Consider the following 15070-nt stretch of genomic DNA (forward strand, 5'->3'; position numbering starts at 1 on the left):
TTTGTTTGATCGCCTGAGTCGACCTCAGTCTCTTGATAGGAACTAGACATTCCTACAATAGAAAAATATGCTGAAAGGCTGAGATGAGGTAGATGGAATGGGAGGAGACCTTGTGTGGAGTATAAACACCACCACAGACTAGTTGGGCTGAATGGCTTGTTTCTGTGCTGTATATTCAATAGAATATAAAATGTGTGTCATTTTAGCTCAGTTGGTAGCATTCTGATCGGAATCAAAAAGGTCACAGTTCAAACTCCAGTCCAGGGTTGATAATTCTGAACAGTGCCGAGAGATTGCTGCATCTTTTGAATGTGATGTTAAACCAAGGCTCTATTTGACTGTTCAGTGACACGTAAAAGATCCCATGGCATTCTTCAAAGAACAGAGAGCTCTTCCAGTGTTCTGGCCAACATTCATCCCTCACCACCAGAAAACAGATTAACTGCTCATTTATTCTGTTTGTGTGGTCTTGCTTCAATTTGTCAGCTGTATTTGCTTGCATAACAGCAATGACCACACTTTAAAAAGTACAGTAATTCATTGGCAGTGAAGCACTTTGAGATGTCTGGAGGAAGTGCTAAGTGTTATATAAATACAAATTATTTTACACTTCACAATAGAGTTGGCACATTATTCTATGATTATGTTTAAGGCAATGTATTATACCTTATTATGGAGGAGGAGTTTGGCCAGTGCCAACCAAAGATGTCAAAAGTGGGAAAGTGCTGGATTCCTTGAAGGAGCACGAAATTTTAAAAGCCATAATTTGTCAACAATATTCTAAGGAATAATAACCATACTTGATAAAAATTCTTCTGGGAGCAAAACAAAATGTATGCTGAATTTTTTTTTAATTTTTTTTTTTTAAATAAAGCACACAAAGGACAGGTAATTCATACAATTTAAACACAAATGTGCCAGTAATTGATAAAAAAATGATGTGTTGAAATGCAAGTCTCATGGGTATACACTATTTAAGCATAGAACTAGGTTAGATGTCAGGATCTTTTCTTTATGCAGAAGGTCATCAACGCTGGGAACAAGTTGCTGCCTAGGGTGGTGAATGCTGATTCATTGCAACAGTTCAAAAAGGAGCTGGACAAGTTCTGTGCTGTAGCTAAAATCACTGTGTACAATATAGATAGGTGGGATGTCGTCCATGTACGTCATGGTCACTGTGATCTCCTGAAACTGTTTTGATTGCCTTGGAGGTCAGAGGAATTTCCCAGATGTCCTTTTCCCTGAATTGGCCTAGGGTACTCCTTATATGGTTCTTTGCCTCTCCCAGGAGATTACATGACTGCTGGTGGGAGAACACTTGGGGGGTCATGATGCTTAGTTGTGTCATGACTGTTTGGGACAGGCTTCATAGATCAGCCAGTCTTTACTTGTCCATCTTTTCGTATCTTCATATGCAAGAGCTCTTTGATGTTCCCGTACATTTTACTATCATCCATTTGTTTCCCCTGCATGCTTTTGGAACAGCAATTCCACATTATAAAAATCAGTCTCATTTGCTATAGATTTTCAAAATCAATCCAAGAAGCTATGCACATTTCAATATAATTTTGTAGGATGATGCATTTCTGCTGTAGATCTGATCATTAAAGCAATGGGTGTGGGATTATACTATAGTATCTATGTAGTAACTAGAGATGTACTCCAATTCCCCATCTAATGAAATATTTTTTAAATGTTACCACTAGTACTTCCTGCAACACAAAGCAATCTCAATTTAATTACTAGGTCTTCAATCAAGCTTCAAAGTGTTACAAGTTGTAATTAAAAACCTTAGTACTGTTATCAAGCAAGCTCAAAAAACATAGCATAAAGATTAACCACCAACAACTACATAAGCAACAGGTCTCCAGTCATTGAGTCCCAGCAACAATAAAGTGAGCAGGCCTGGATATAAATGACTATTATATTATTAGGGTAAGTGATCATCAGGTCTGTTGGATTCTGTGCACAAAATTTGGTTAGTAGCATGTATTTTGTGGAAAAGTAGCAGAGAATTAAAAACAGGAGTGGGGCGGAAAGAATAGAAAGAAAGAAAGAAAAAGAATCCCGTCACCAATGTGTAGATTAGAAGAGGATAAATGTTCTGCAGTCAAAGATTCCTGGAGGAGAGTCAGCATGTAATCAAGGGAAGGATCCAATCCAAGGGTCTAAGTACGTGCTTTGCATTACTAATAGCAATTATTTGAAAAGGGTTTTATTGTGTTTGGTGTATTTTGATTGATACGTTTTTGTATAATGGAAAATTCAACAGCAAAGTTTACTGAAAAAAAAGCTCTCCCTTGCAGCAGTTCCAAAAATTGATTTACAATGAAACACAGATGTGTCAGTTTTCACCCTTCTTTCTACACTTCACATAGGATGACATAGGCTATACGGCACAGAAACTGGCCATTCGGCCCAACTAGTCCATGCCAGCTTTTATGCTCCACTCGAGCCTCCTCCCATCTTTCCTCATCTAAATCTATCGGCATAATCCTCCATTCCCTTCTACCTCATATGCTTGTCCAGCCTCCCCTTAAATGCATCTATACTATTTGCTTCAACCACTCCCTGCGGTAGCGAGTTCCACATTCTCACCACTCTTTGGGTAAATAAGTTTCTTCTGAATTCCCTATTGGATTTCTTGGTGACTATCTTATATTGATGGCCTCTAGCTATGATCTTCCCCACAAGTGGAAACATTCTCTCTGTATCCACTCTATCAAAACCTTTTATAATTTTAAAGAACTCTGTTAGGTCACCCAAGAGAAAAGAGACCCAACCTGTTCATCCTTTCCCGATATGTATACCCTCACATTTCTGGTATCATCCCTGCAAATCTCCTCTGCACCCTCTCCAGTGCCTCTATATCCTTTTTATAATATGGCGATCAGAATTGTACGCAGTACTCCAAGGACGAGACCGGGAAATTAGTGGTGGGGAACATGGAGATGGCAAAAACGCTGAACAAATATTTTGTATCAGTCTTTACAGTAGAGGACGCTAAAAATATCCCAACACTGGACAAACAGGGGGCTATTGGGGGGGGGGGGGGGGGGGGGGGGGGAAGGGAGGAACTAAACACGATTAAAATCATTAAGGAGGAGGTGGTACTCGGTAAGATAATGGGACTAAAGGCAGATAAATCCCCTGGACGTGATGGCTTACATCCTAGGGTCTTGAGGAAAGTAGCGGTAGGGATTGCGGATGCATTGATAGTAATTTTCCAAAACTCCCTGGATTCAGGAAAGGTCCCAGCAGATTGGAAAACTGCTAATGTAACACCCTTATTTAAAAAGGGAGGTAGACAAAAGGCTGGAAACTTAGCCTAACATCTGTGGTTGGTAAAATGTTGGAGTCCATTATTAAGGAAGCAGTAACAGGACATCTGGATAAGCATAATTTAATCGGACAGAGTCAGCATGGTTTTATGAAAGGGAAGTCATGTTTGACAAATTTGCTCGAATTCTTTGAGGACGTAACAAACAGGGTGGATAAAGGGGAACCAGTGGATGTGGTGTATTTGGACTTCCAAAAGGCATTTGACAAGGTGCCACACAAAAGATTACTGCACAAGATAAAAAAATCACGGGATTGGGGGTAATATACTGGCATGGGTGGAAGATTGGCTATCTAACAGAAAACAGAGAGTTGGGAGAAATGGTTCGTTCTCGGGTTGGCAATCAATAACTAGTGGTGTTCCGCAGGGGTCAGTGCTGGGACCCCAACTCTTCACAATCTATATTAACGATTTGGAGGAAGGGACCGAGTGCAACATATCCAAGTTCGCAGACGATACAAAGGTGGGAGGGAAAGCAGTGAGTGAGGAGGACATAAAAAACCTGCAAAAGGACATAGACAGGCTAAGTGAGTGGGCAGAGATTTGGCAGATGGAATATAAATGTTGGAAAGTGTGAGGTTATGCACTTTGGCAGAAAAAAATCAAAGAGCAAGTTATTATCTAAATGGAGAGAAACTACAAAGTGCTACAGTACAATGGGATCTGGGGGTCCTGGTGCATGAAACACAGAAGGTTAGTCTGCAGGTACAGCAGGTGATCAGGAAGGCCAATGGAATCTTGGCTTTTATTGCAAGGGGGATGGAGTATAAAAGCAGGGAAGTCTTGCTTCAGTTATACAGGGTACTGGTGAGGCCACACCTGGAATACTGCGTACAGTTTTGTTTCCATATTTAAAGAAAAGATATACTTGCTCTCGAGGCAGTTTAGAGAAGGTTCACTCGGTTGATTCCGGAGATGAGGGGGTTGACTTATGAGGAAAAGTTGAGTAGGTTGGGCCTCTACTCATTGGAATTCAGAAGAATGAGAGGCGATCTTATCGAAACATATAAGATTGTGAGGGGGCTTGATCGGGTGGATGCGGTGAGGATGTTTCCACTGATGGGTGAGACTAGAACTAGGGGGCATAATCTTAGAATAAGGGGCTGCCGTTTCAAAACTGAGATGAGGAGAAACTTCTTCACTCAGAGGGTAGTAAATCTATGGAATTTGCTATCTCAGAGAGCTGTGGAAGCTGCGACATTAAATAAATTTAAAACAGAGATAGACAGTTTCCTAGCTGATAAGCGAATTAGGGGTTACGGGGAGCAGGCAGGGAAGTGGACGCGAGTCTAGGTTCGGATCAGCCATGATCCTATTGAATGGCGGAGCAGGCCCGAGGGGCCGTATGGCCTGCTCCATGTTCTTATGTTCTCTAACCAAGGTTTGATACAGGTTTAGCATAACTTCCCTACTTTTCAATTCTATCCCTCTAGAAATAAACCCTAATGCTTGGTTTGCTTTTTATGGCCTTGCTAACCTGTGGCACAACTTTTAGTGATTTGTGTATTTGTACTCCGAGATCCCCGTGTTCCTCTACCCCACCTAAACTTGCACCCTCCAAGAAATAAGTGAACTCCCTATTCTTCCTACCAAAATGTAATACCTCACATTTATCTGTGTTGAACTTCATTTGCCAATTATATGCCCATCCTGCAATTATTAATGTCCTCCTGTAACTTGTTGCAGTCCTCCTCAATATTGACTATCCCCTCCCAATTTGGTGTCATCCGCAAATTTAGAAATTGTGTTTTTGATTCCAAAGTTTAAATCGTTAATGTAAATTGTGAACAGCAGAGGTTCCAGTACTGATCCTTGTGGAAGACCACTACCCTCCTTCTGCCACTGGGAATGGCTACCCTTTACTCCTACTCTCCGCTTTCTGTCCTGAAGCCAGCCAGCAATCCATTCTGCTACTTGTACCCTAACTCTGCATTCTCTGACCTTGTTAATCAGTCTATTATGGGGGTACCTTATCAAAAGGTATTCTTAAACTATTCTTGGTTATACCAAGGTTTATGATGACAGTGATGAAAGCAGGGAGCATCAAGTTATGTTACCCCACTTGCACAGGTCTATGCTGGTGAAAAGTAGCAGATCCTGGAGATGCTTTTTAAATTCATAAAATATACTCACTGAGCCGCCTTAATTTTAGCAACATTTATTTTAGCTTAGTCACTTAGCAAAAGGAAATCATTGGTATTGTCAATATGCACCTTTTTTTATTTTATTGGGATAACACTGCTCCTTTGGGCCAATCAGAATTCATCACTCTTGATAAATATAATCAGATGAAGGTTTTCTAGATGTGTGGCTTTAACTCATAACTCCAAAAGGAATCATGTCATTAATTGCATCGGTCCTATAAATACTTCGCTACATAACTCAACCTGGGTGTCAATATCTAAAATGTCAATTTGTTGAGGTGACTGCCTGAATTTTACATCATCTATATTAATATTTTGTTCCAGGGTACATTTACACAACTAATTAATTAGTGAGGCAAATGGTTTACAAACATTAAATCGGTCCGCCTGAAATGGATATGGAAAACTCACTGAACAGGAATGAATGCTTAGAATGGTAAAGTGAAATAAATATTTCAATTAAACTTCTTTGATCTGCTGTTCAATAGTGACTTAGTGACTCTTTCAAAATATATCTTTCCAAACTTAATTGTATTGTTAATGTATTGTACAACATACAAATGAATTTAAGATCTAGAAGGGCGCAGAAAACCACTAAGCAGTCCTATAATTTCAAACTGTGATCTAATGGACCATTAAGGTGAATTTGCTTCAACAGAACCCTGAATACAAGTGTGACCTCAAGGGATTCGGAATGGCAATTAGATTCAAAGCATGGCTGTCAGGGGTAAGGTGGACAGAATGATACAAAGCCATATCTTGACTATTATGCCAGGTCTAAAAAAGGAGATATTTAAAACTGTATAACTCCCTTCCATGCCCTTTCCCCCAAACAATATCTAATAAAGTGGGATATTATTAAAGAAGGCGGCAGAGGGAAGGGTACTCTACAGTAGGACTGGCCTAATGCTAGATAGCATCCATATATGGCTGGAGATATCACCAACTTTTTAAACGATACAACTTCTTGTGTCCCGGACGACCATGTGTGCAGGAAGTGTATCCAGCTGCAGCTACTGGCAGACCGCATTGCAGCGCTGGAGCTGCGATTAGATACATACTGGACCATTCGCGATGCTGAGGACGTCGTGGATATCACGTTTAAATCAGTTGGTCACACCGCAGGTAAAGGTTGCACAGGCAGAAAAGGAATGGGTGACCAACAGGCAGAATAGTAGGCGCAGGCAGAGAGTGCAGGAGTCCCCTGTGGATATCCCCCTCTCAAACAGATATAACACTTTCAATACTATTGAGGGGGATGGCTTATCAGGGGAAAGCAGCAGCAGCCAACTTCCTGGCACCAGGGGTGGTTCTGCTGCACAGGACAGGAGGAAAGAGAGGGGTAGAGCTATATTAATAGGGGATTCTATTGTAAGGGGAATAGATAGGTGTTTCTGAGGCCGCAAACGAGACTCCAGGATGGTGTGTTGCCTCCCTGGTGCAAGGGTCAAGGGTGTCTCGGAGCGGCTGCAAAACATTTTGGAAGGGGAGGGTAAACAGCCAGTTGTCATGGTGCATATAGGTACCAACGATATAGGTAAAAAATGGGATGAGGTCCTAAAAGCTGAATATAGGGAGTTAGGAGGTAAATTAAAAAATAGGACCTCAAAAAGGTAGTAATCTCAGGATTGCTACTAGTGCCACGTGCTAGTCAGAATAGAAATAGAAGGGTATTTCAGATGAATACGTGGCTAAGGGAATGGTGCAAGGGGGAGGGATTCAAATTCCTGGGACATTGGAACCGGTTCTGGGGGAAGTGGGACTCGTACAAACCGGATGGTTTGCACCTGGGCAAGGCCGGGACCGATGTCCTAGGGGGAGTGTTTGCTAGTGCTCTGGGGGAGGGTTTAAACTAAAATGGCAGGGGGTTGGGAACCTGAGCAGGGAGGCAGAGGAAAGGGAAACAAGGATAAAAGCAAAAGGAAGGAGAAAAACAAAGTGGCAGTCAGGGAAATCAACGGTTTAAATCAAACATGGCCACAGTAAATAATAATTCTAAAAGGTCTAAGAGTGTTAAAAAAACAAGCCTGAAGGCTTTGTGTCTTAATGCGAGGAGCATTCGTAATAAGATGGATGAATTAGCTGCGCAAATAGAGGTAAACAAATAGGATTTGATTGGGATTACGGAAACATGGCTCCAGGGTGGCCAAGGCTGGGAACTCCACATCCAGGGGTATTCAATATTCAGGAAAGATGGGCAAAAAGGAAAAGGAGGTGGGGTAGCACTGCTGGTTAAAGAGGGGATTAACACAATTGTAAGGAAGGATATTAGCTCTGATAATGTGGAATCTGTATGGGTAGAACTGAGAAATACCAAGGGGCAGAAAACATCAGTGGGAGTGGTATATAGACCCCCAAACAGTAATGCGGAGGTTCGGGATGGCATTAAAAGGGAAATTAGAGAAGCGTGCAATAAGGGCACAGCAGTTATCATGGGTGACTAATCTACATATAGATTGTGCTAACCAAATTAGTAACAACACTGTGGAGGAGGAATTCCTGGAGTGCATACGGGATGGTTTGCTGGACCAATATGTCTAGGAACCAACTAGCGATCAGGCCATCTTAAACTGGGTATTATGTCATGAGAAAGGATTAATTAGCAATCTTGTTGTATGAGGCCCCTTGGGTCAGAGCGATCATAATATGATAGAATTCTTCATTAAGATGGAGAATGAAGTAGTTGACTCAGAGACTGGGGTCCTGAATTTAAATAAAGGAAACTACGATGGTATGAGGCGCAAGTTAGGTAGGATGGATTAGGGAATGTCACCCAAAAGGGTTGATGGTGGATAGGCAATGGCTGCATGGATGAACTACAGAAATTGTTCATCCCAGTTTGGCATAAAAATAAAACAATAAAGGTGACTCAACCATGGCTAACAAGGGAAATTAGGGATAGCATAAGATCCAAGGAGAGGACATATAAATTGGCCAGAAAAAGCAGTAAACTCAAGGATTGGGAGCAGTTTAGGATTCAACAAAGGAGGACAAAGGGATTAATTAAGAAGGGGGAAATAGAGTATGAGAGTAAGCTTTCAGGGAACATAAAAACTGACTGTAAAAGCTTATATAGATATGTGAAGAGAAAAAGGTTGGTGAAGTCAAGCGTAGGTCCCTTACAGTCAGAATAAGGGAATTTATAATGGGGAACAAAGAAATGGCTGACCAATTAAATACATATTTTAATTCTGTCTTCACAAAGGAGGACACAAATAACCTCCCAGAGATGTCGAGGAACATAGGGTCTGATGAAAGGGAGGAACTGAAAGAAATCAGTATTTGTAGGGAAATGGTGTTAGGGAGATTGAAGGCCGATAAATCCCCAGGGCCTGATAATCTACATCCTAGGGTACTTAAGGAAGTGGCCCTAGAAATAGTAGATGCATTGCTGATCATCTTCCAACATTCAATGGAATCTGGAACAGCACCCATGGATTGGAGGGTAGCTAATGTTACCCCACTATTCAAAAAAGGTGGTAGAGAGAAAATGGGGAATTACAGACCGGTAAGCCTGACATCGGTAGTGGGGAAATTGCTAGAGTCCATTATAATAGCAGAGCACTTGGAAAACAGTGACAGCATCAGACAAAGTCAACATGGATTTACAAAAGGTAAATCGTGCTTGACTAATCTACTGGAATGGTTTGAGGATGTAACTGGTAAAATAGATAAAAGGAAGAACCAGTGGATGTGGTGTATTTGGACTTTCAGAAGGCTTTCGATAAGGTCCCGCATAAGAGATTAGCATGTAAAGTTAAGGCACATGGGATTGGGGGCAAGGTATTGTCTTGGATAGAGTACTGGTTGGCAGACAGAAAGCAAAGAGTTGGAATAAACGGGTCTTTTTCCAAGTGGCAGGCAGTGACTAGTGGGGTACTGCAGAGATCGGTCTTTGGACCCCAGCTATTCACAATATATATTAATGATCTAGACGAGGGAATTATATGTAATATCTCCAAGTTTGCAGACGACACAAAGCTGTGTGGGCGTGTGCGCTGTGAGGATGCCGAGAAACTCCAGGATGATTTGGACAGGTTGGCAGAAGCATGGCAGATGCAATATAACGTGGATAAATGCGAGGTTATCCACTTTGGTGTCAAAAACAGGAAGGCAGATTATCTGAATGGCAATAGATTGGGAGAAGGGGAAGTACAACAAGACCTGGGTGTCCTTGTGCACCAGTCGCTGAAAGTAAGCATGCAGGTCCAGCAGGCGGTTAAGGCGGCAAATGGTATGCTGGCCTTCGTAGTGAGAGGGTTTGAGAACAGGAACAAGGATGTCTTGCTGCAGTTGTACAGGGCCTTGGTGAGACCACATCTGGAGTATTGTGTGCAGTTTTGGTCGCCTTATCCGAGGAAGGATGTTCTTACCATAGAGGGAGTACAGCAAAGATTCACCAGGCTGATACCTGGGATGGCAGGAATGACGTACGAGGAGAGATTGGGTCGATTGAGCTTATACTCGCTGAAGTTTAGAAGAACGAGAAGGGATCTCATGGAAACTTATAAAATTCTAACAGGACTGGACAGACTAGATGCAGGAAGGATGTTCCCGATGGTCAGGCAGTCCAGAACCAGGGGGCACAGTCTAAGGATAAGGGGTAAGCCATTTCAGGACAGAGATGAGGAGGAATTTCTTCACCCAGAGAGTGATGAACCTGTGGAATTCTCTACTACAGAAGACAGTTGAGGCCAATTCATTAAATATATTCAAGAAGGAGTTGGGTATATTTCTTGACGCTGAAGGGATCAAGGGATATGGGGAGAAAGCAGGGACAGGGTACTGAAGTTGGATGATCAGCCATGATCTCATTTGGAGCAGGCTCGAGGGGCCGAATGGCCTACTCCTGCTCCTATCTTCTGTGTTTCTAAAACTAATGTTTGGGCATTCAAAACATTATTTTCAAGTTAGCACACTTCCTTTGTCACTGTGGGTAACAACGCTACTGGGGTTCAGTGGGGAACAATCCGAGACCAAACATATATGGTATGCCGTAATCTCAAAACTTTATCCATAATTAAAGGCTTCATGAAGTAATCATCCTTAGTTTTATCGAACTAACAGATCTCAGCTAAGAGCAGTAGGAATGCATTAATTGGCCTCAGCATCTCTAAAGTAGGGTTGGGCGGCGATGTTCCAATGTCAAGTATTCTGCTGATACAGTTCCAGGCTTACATGAAGACTGATGATTTGGAAAAGGTATTGGTGGGCAGCCGGTGCTCACAGAACTGTACTTTAGTCAGACCCACTGCCTTCAGGAAAGGGGGGGAGCGGGGAAGGAAAAGAGGGGGCTTATAGTGATATTTCTATGCATAAATCCTGCCCATTACAGTAAAGCTTGAAAAGAGTTGGCACTCAGTTCACCAACTCTGTCATGTCAGCAAGTTCTGGCCGACACCTTTGCAACCTACACTGTCGACTCAGAGTTCACAGCATTTGGCACACAGCCTCTGCTAACTTCAACTGAAGCAAGCTGTCCACTTTCATCCCATTTCCATGTATCCTTTTATATTCTTCCTTTTGAAATACTCATCCAATTCTCTTGTTTATGTTACAATATCGGTCTCATTCGCCACTTGCAGTTAAACATCGTATTCCAATAGCCATCCATGAAAAAGCTTTAACTTCCCCACCATTAAAGTGACAAAAGCACAATGTGCAAAATGATTAAGATTGAAATTTCAAAATGAGAACCCATTCAAAAAAGAGAACTCTTTACAAAACATCTGGGGGGAAAAAAAACAAAATTGGAATGTAGACATTTTACAGAATGGACGTTTCTCTAATGGAGTAATAAAGAGCAGGAAAGACAAAGTGACCGTGACAAAGAATTGGAAAAGTTAAAGAAAAGTTATCAGGAAGATAAAGTTACCTCTGCGCCCTCATTATCCAAAGCTTTGCCGCTCTCTGCAGCTATGCTCTGGTCCTACTACGATGAGCTGGTTTTATTATTCCCTTGTTTATTACTGGGTAGCTTTTCCAAAGAAATTCAAGTTGAATTGTTCTTTGGATATTTATAAAAAAGTAAAATGTTTGTGGCTGATCTTAAGTAGACCGCAATATTTGCCTCAGATACTGCCTCATTGCCACACACCCCTTAAATGAACTCCGAACAAATAGGAAGGAAATAGGCCGCTCATAGCCCTACAACTAAAAATGAATGACTCACTGAAAAGCACACTTCTGAAGCGAGCCCAAATCTATGGATTTCATTCTTATGATTAATGAGGAAGTCTCAAAGCTTGTCTATTAAATCAACAATGCTCATTATTCTGAATTTTACAAAAAACACTGCCTCAACTTTTCACCTGTTTCCATATCCACAAGCGTTGCTGCAAAGACTTTTGAATGTTTAAAAAGGTCTTTCTGCGAGTACATTTTTTTTTATAAATTGATTTGTACAATTATCCATGTTGTGACTGGTCAAGCTACTATCCCACCAGAAAACACAACCAGAGGTTACGGTTGGCGGAAAGAAATAAGTTGTATCTGGAAATTTCTCTGCTCAGCTGACAGGCGAGTCGGTTTCACGCAGCAGCTCCGGCTTTGTGAATGACTCAGTACACCACCAGATCACCCACTCAACACATTAGAAAGGCGTCAATCGTCTGCTGAAAGTTTTGAAATTCAACAATGTGATTCAAATGTTTCCACTCGACAACTTGCGTAAACCAAAAATGCTTGGTTACAACGTATGCTGAAGGCAGATACAATGTACAAAAAATAAATATCCACAACTGTGAAAACGCACAAACTCACAGGGGGAGGGGCGGGAGTGGAATGAAATTTGTGTCGACGATTATAAAAATAGGCACTATCGCTTTTTAAAATAAAAATTGCGAGTGTATAGCTGTATAGAAACCCCCGTCTTCTAAATAAACCCATTTAGCAATATGCTAAGCGATGTCTTGGGGCGTCTCTTGTCGTTCCGTGACCAGACGGTGCAGCACTTCCGTTAACACTGCATTGGGGTCTCCCCCTGAAAAAAAGCTTTTTTTTTAAAAAAAAAACTCAATTCTCATTTCCTGCTTCGAAAGAGAGCGAGCCCATCCCCGGCTTGTTTGCCGGTAAAGCCTCAGATAGGATATTGTCTTTTTGATGTCTCTCTTTCTCCATCTCGAACAGAGCCAGCTCCCTCCCGCTGGGCCTGAGAATGTGACAGTCAGCTGAACGTGCAAGAGCAAAGCGGCGACTCCAGCACTTCACAAATGACACCGTCACCTCGCAGAACCCAGCAGAAGACACAGAAAGGCCAAACCAATACAGAATATGTACACACACACACACAAAGGAAAACGAGACTCACCTAATCCGGGCGCTACATATATGAAGTAGAGAAATGATGATGACAAGGAGAAGAGGAATAACAAAGCAAACACTGAGCGGTTCGGGATGCGTAAAATTCTCATATTATGCTTTAAAATAAATAAGAGAAAAAATTGCGGACGCCCCCGTTTGGAAAAAAACAAACACACGCTACAGTGAGGAGGAAGAAGGGACACGAACAGGGAATTTATTTCAAGGGAGGGGAGGGGGAGAGCGTCCGCGATGAAATAGCGGCGAAAAAGGAACCTGCTCGCCGCACTCATGAATAAGGAAGAATCAGCCTTTAAACCGAGGGTGGTGCAGCTCTTGCTTTTTTGCTAACTTCCGGCTGGAGAGTCGGGACCGCCCTCCTGTTCCAAAAAGGAAAGGAAGAATTATTTCTTTCGAACGTAGCAATGCGTTTCCTGTTTCGGGTCAATATTGCTGATTTTAAACACAGAGTTGTTTCCTTCGCTCTATTCACCCCCGCCCTTGGCTGAATTGTAAGCCTTTGTTTCGACATAGATTGCCCAATCAAGGTTGAAAGCTCAGCATCGCCCTCCCTCATTCAGTCGGAAGGACAATACTGCAACCCCAGCAAATTAGTTTTCCCCTTAAAAAATAATGTACACCACAGGAGCTTTGGTTTCCAGTCGTGCTTTATTTTACACGGTAGTCCTGAAGATGTTGGTTTGTTGACCCTGATCACAGTGAGCTCCTGGGTGCCTGTGTTTTTGCGGCATTCTGCTGATAGCTGCTCCAGCAACATCGTCATTTTTCCAAACCCCGGGCGCGGTCCTCTCTGGCTCCATGCGTCAGGACACCCGAGCTACAATTACACCCCCATGACGTGATTTACTCCTGATGGTGATGCAGGCTGAATGTTGACTTTATGAAAGGCGGTACAGACTTTCGCATGTCCCACTACAACGAGGCCGACATCAGCAAGATAGGGAATGTTGGACCACCTGTCCTTCGTGGAGAAGTTTGTGCAGAAAAACACCGTTGACCACAGGGCCATAAAGCAGTGGTCTGCAGGTAACGTCCTCGAGGCCCTACAAAAAAAGATGGCAGAACCTGTTGGATGGTTCCCCGGGCAGACTGTCCAAGTTATTTGACAGAATGCCTCATCGCCAGAACTTTCAAACAAGCACCAAGACATAGCTTGGCTGGTGGTGAGAAGGGCCCTCCCCGTCAGATCCTTCATGTACACCCGCCGTCTCAGTGCCACCACACGCTGTCCTCGAGGAGGCTGCGGGCGGGGGGGACGAGACCGTCATCCATCTCCTTCTGGAATGTGCGTTTGCAAAGAAGGTCTGGAAAGAGATGCAGTGATCTTTGTCGAGGTTCATCCCGAGCAGTTCTGTAACACAGGAGTCTGTGCTCTACGGACTGTTCCCAGGGATGCACACTGAGACAAACATCAACTGCTGCTGGAGGACCATCAACTCGGTGAAAGACGCCCTTTGGTCTGCCCGAAACTTGCTGGTCTTCCAGAGTAAAGAGTTGTCCATGACCGAGTGTTGCAGACTGGAACATTGCAAGGTCCATGACTATGTGCTGAGGGGCGCACTAAAGCCTGGTGCAGCTGCCGCAAAAGGTCACTGGGGAAAGGCTACAGTTTAAGGCCCTCCCACCATTGTACACCGAGGGGCTGGAACTAGTGTAAACCCCCGCCCCCTCAGGCTGTATGACTTATAAAATGTGTAATGAAAATGTACTGCAATTTGTTTCTGTAAATTGAGTGCCATGTATTGCATTTAATTTGTATTGTACCACATGAAATGTGATGTGGACTGTATTGTAATGTATTTTGACAAATGTTATGAATAAAGTATATTTTTGAAATAAAAAAAAGATAGGGAATGTTGGGCACAGATAGCATTTTTAGAACAATTGTCAACTTTCTAGTTCACTATTATTACTTCACTAGGCCCATTCTTAATATCTTTGTGTGTTTTAAAGGGTGGGGTTTGTAATCACTGGTCTCCAAGACCACCTTTGAAACCACACTGAACTAGAAAGTGTAGAACAACCCAGTGATGCCTATCCCAGGAGTTTCCCCTTCCCTCACTCAGGATAAAGTTTAGCCTCTTCAGCACCAATGCAATAAAATATGAGAGGATTAGAACACAGCAAAACTGGAGGTGCAAGATCACATTCCACCACTCTGAGGCTTTTTTTTAAATATTCGTTCCTGAGATGTGGGCAGCGCTGGCAAGGCCAACGTTTATTGACCACCCCTAATTGCCCTTGAGAAGGTAGTGGTGAGTCGTTT

At 42.6% G+C, this 15070-nt stretch overlaps 1 protein-coding gene across 2 annotated transcripts in view; it reads right to left on the minus strand.

Annotated features, from left to right (window-relative positions):
* Positions 1-13254, minus strand: part of LOC147108634 (beta-1,4-galactosyltransferase 5-like) — a 119505-nt gene extending 106251 nt beyond the window's left edge. The window contains exon 1 of one of the 2 annotated variants that reach the window (XM_086005333.1): positions 12794-13254. In XM_086005333.1, the coding sequence (XP_085861459.1) occupies positions 12794-13076 (283 nt within the window). In that variant the 5' untranslated portion in view covers positions 13077-13254. The remainder of the gene's footprint in view (positions 1-12793) is intronic. The other variant, XM_086005332.1, reaches the window with a different exon arrangement.
* Between the last annotated feature and the right edge of the window lie 1816 nt (positions 13255-15070).

This window comes from Somniosus microcephalus, chromosome 13, assembly GCF_052327205.1.
Source record: "Somniosus microcephalus isolate GS21.2 chromosome 13, FLI_Smic_1.0, whole genome shotgun sequence".
Classification (NCBI taxonomy): Eukaryota; Metazoa; Chordata; class Chondrichthyes; order Squaliformes; family Somniosidae; genus Somniosus; species Somniosus microcephalus.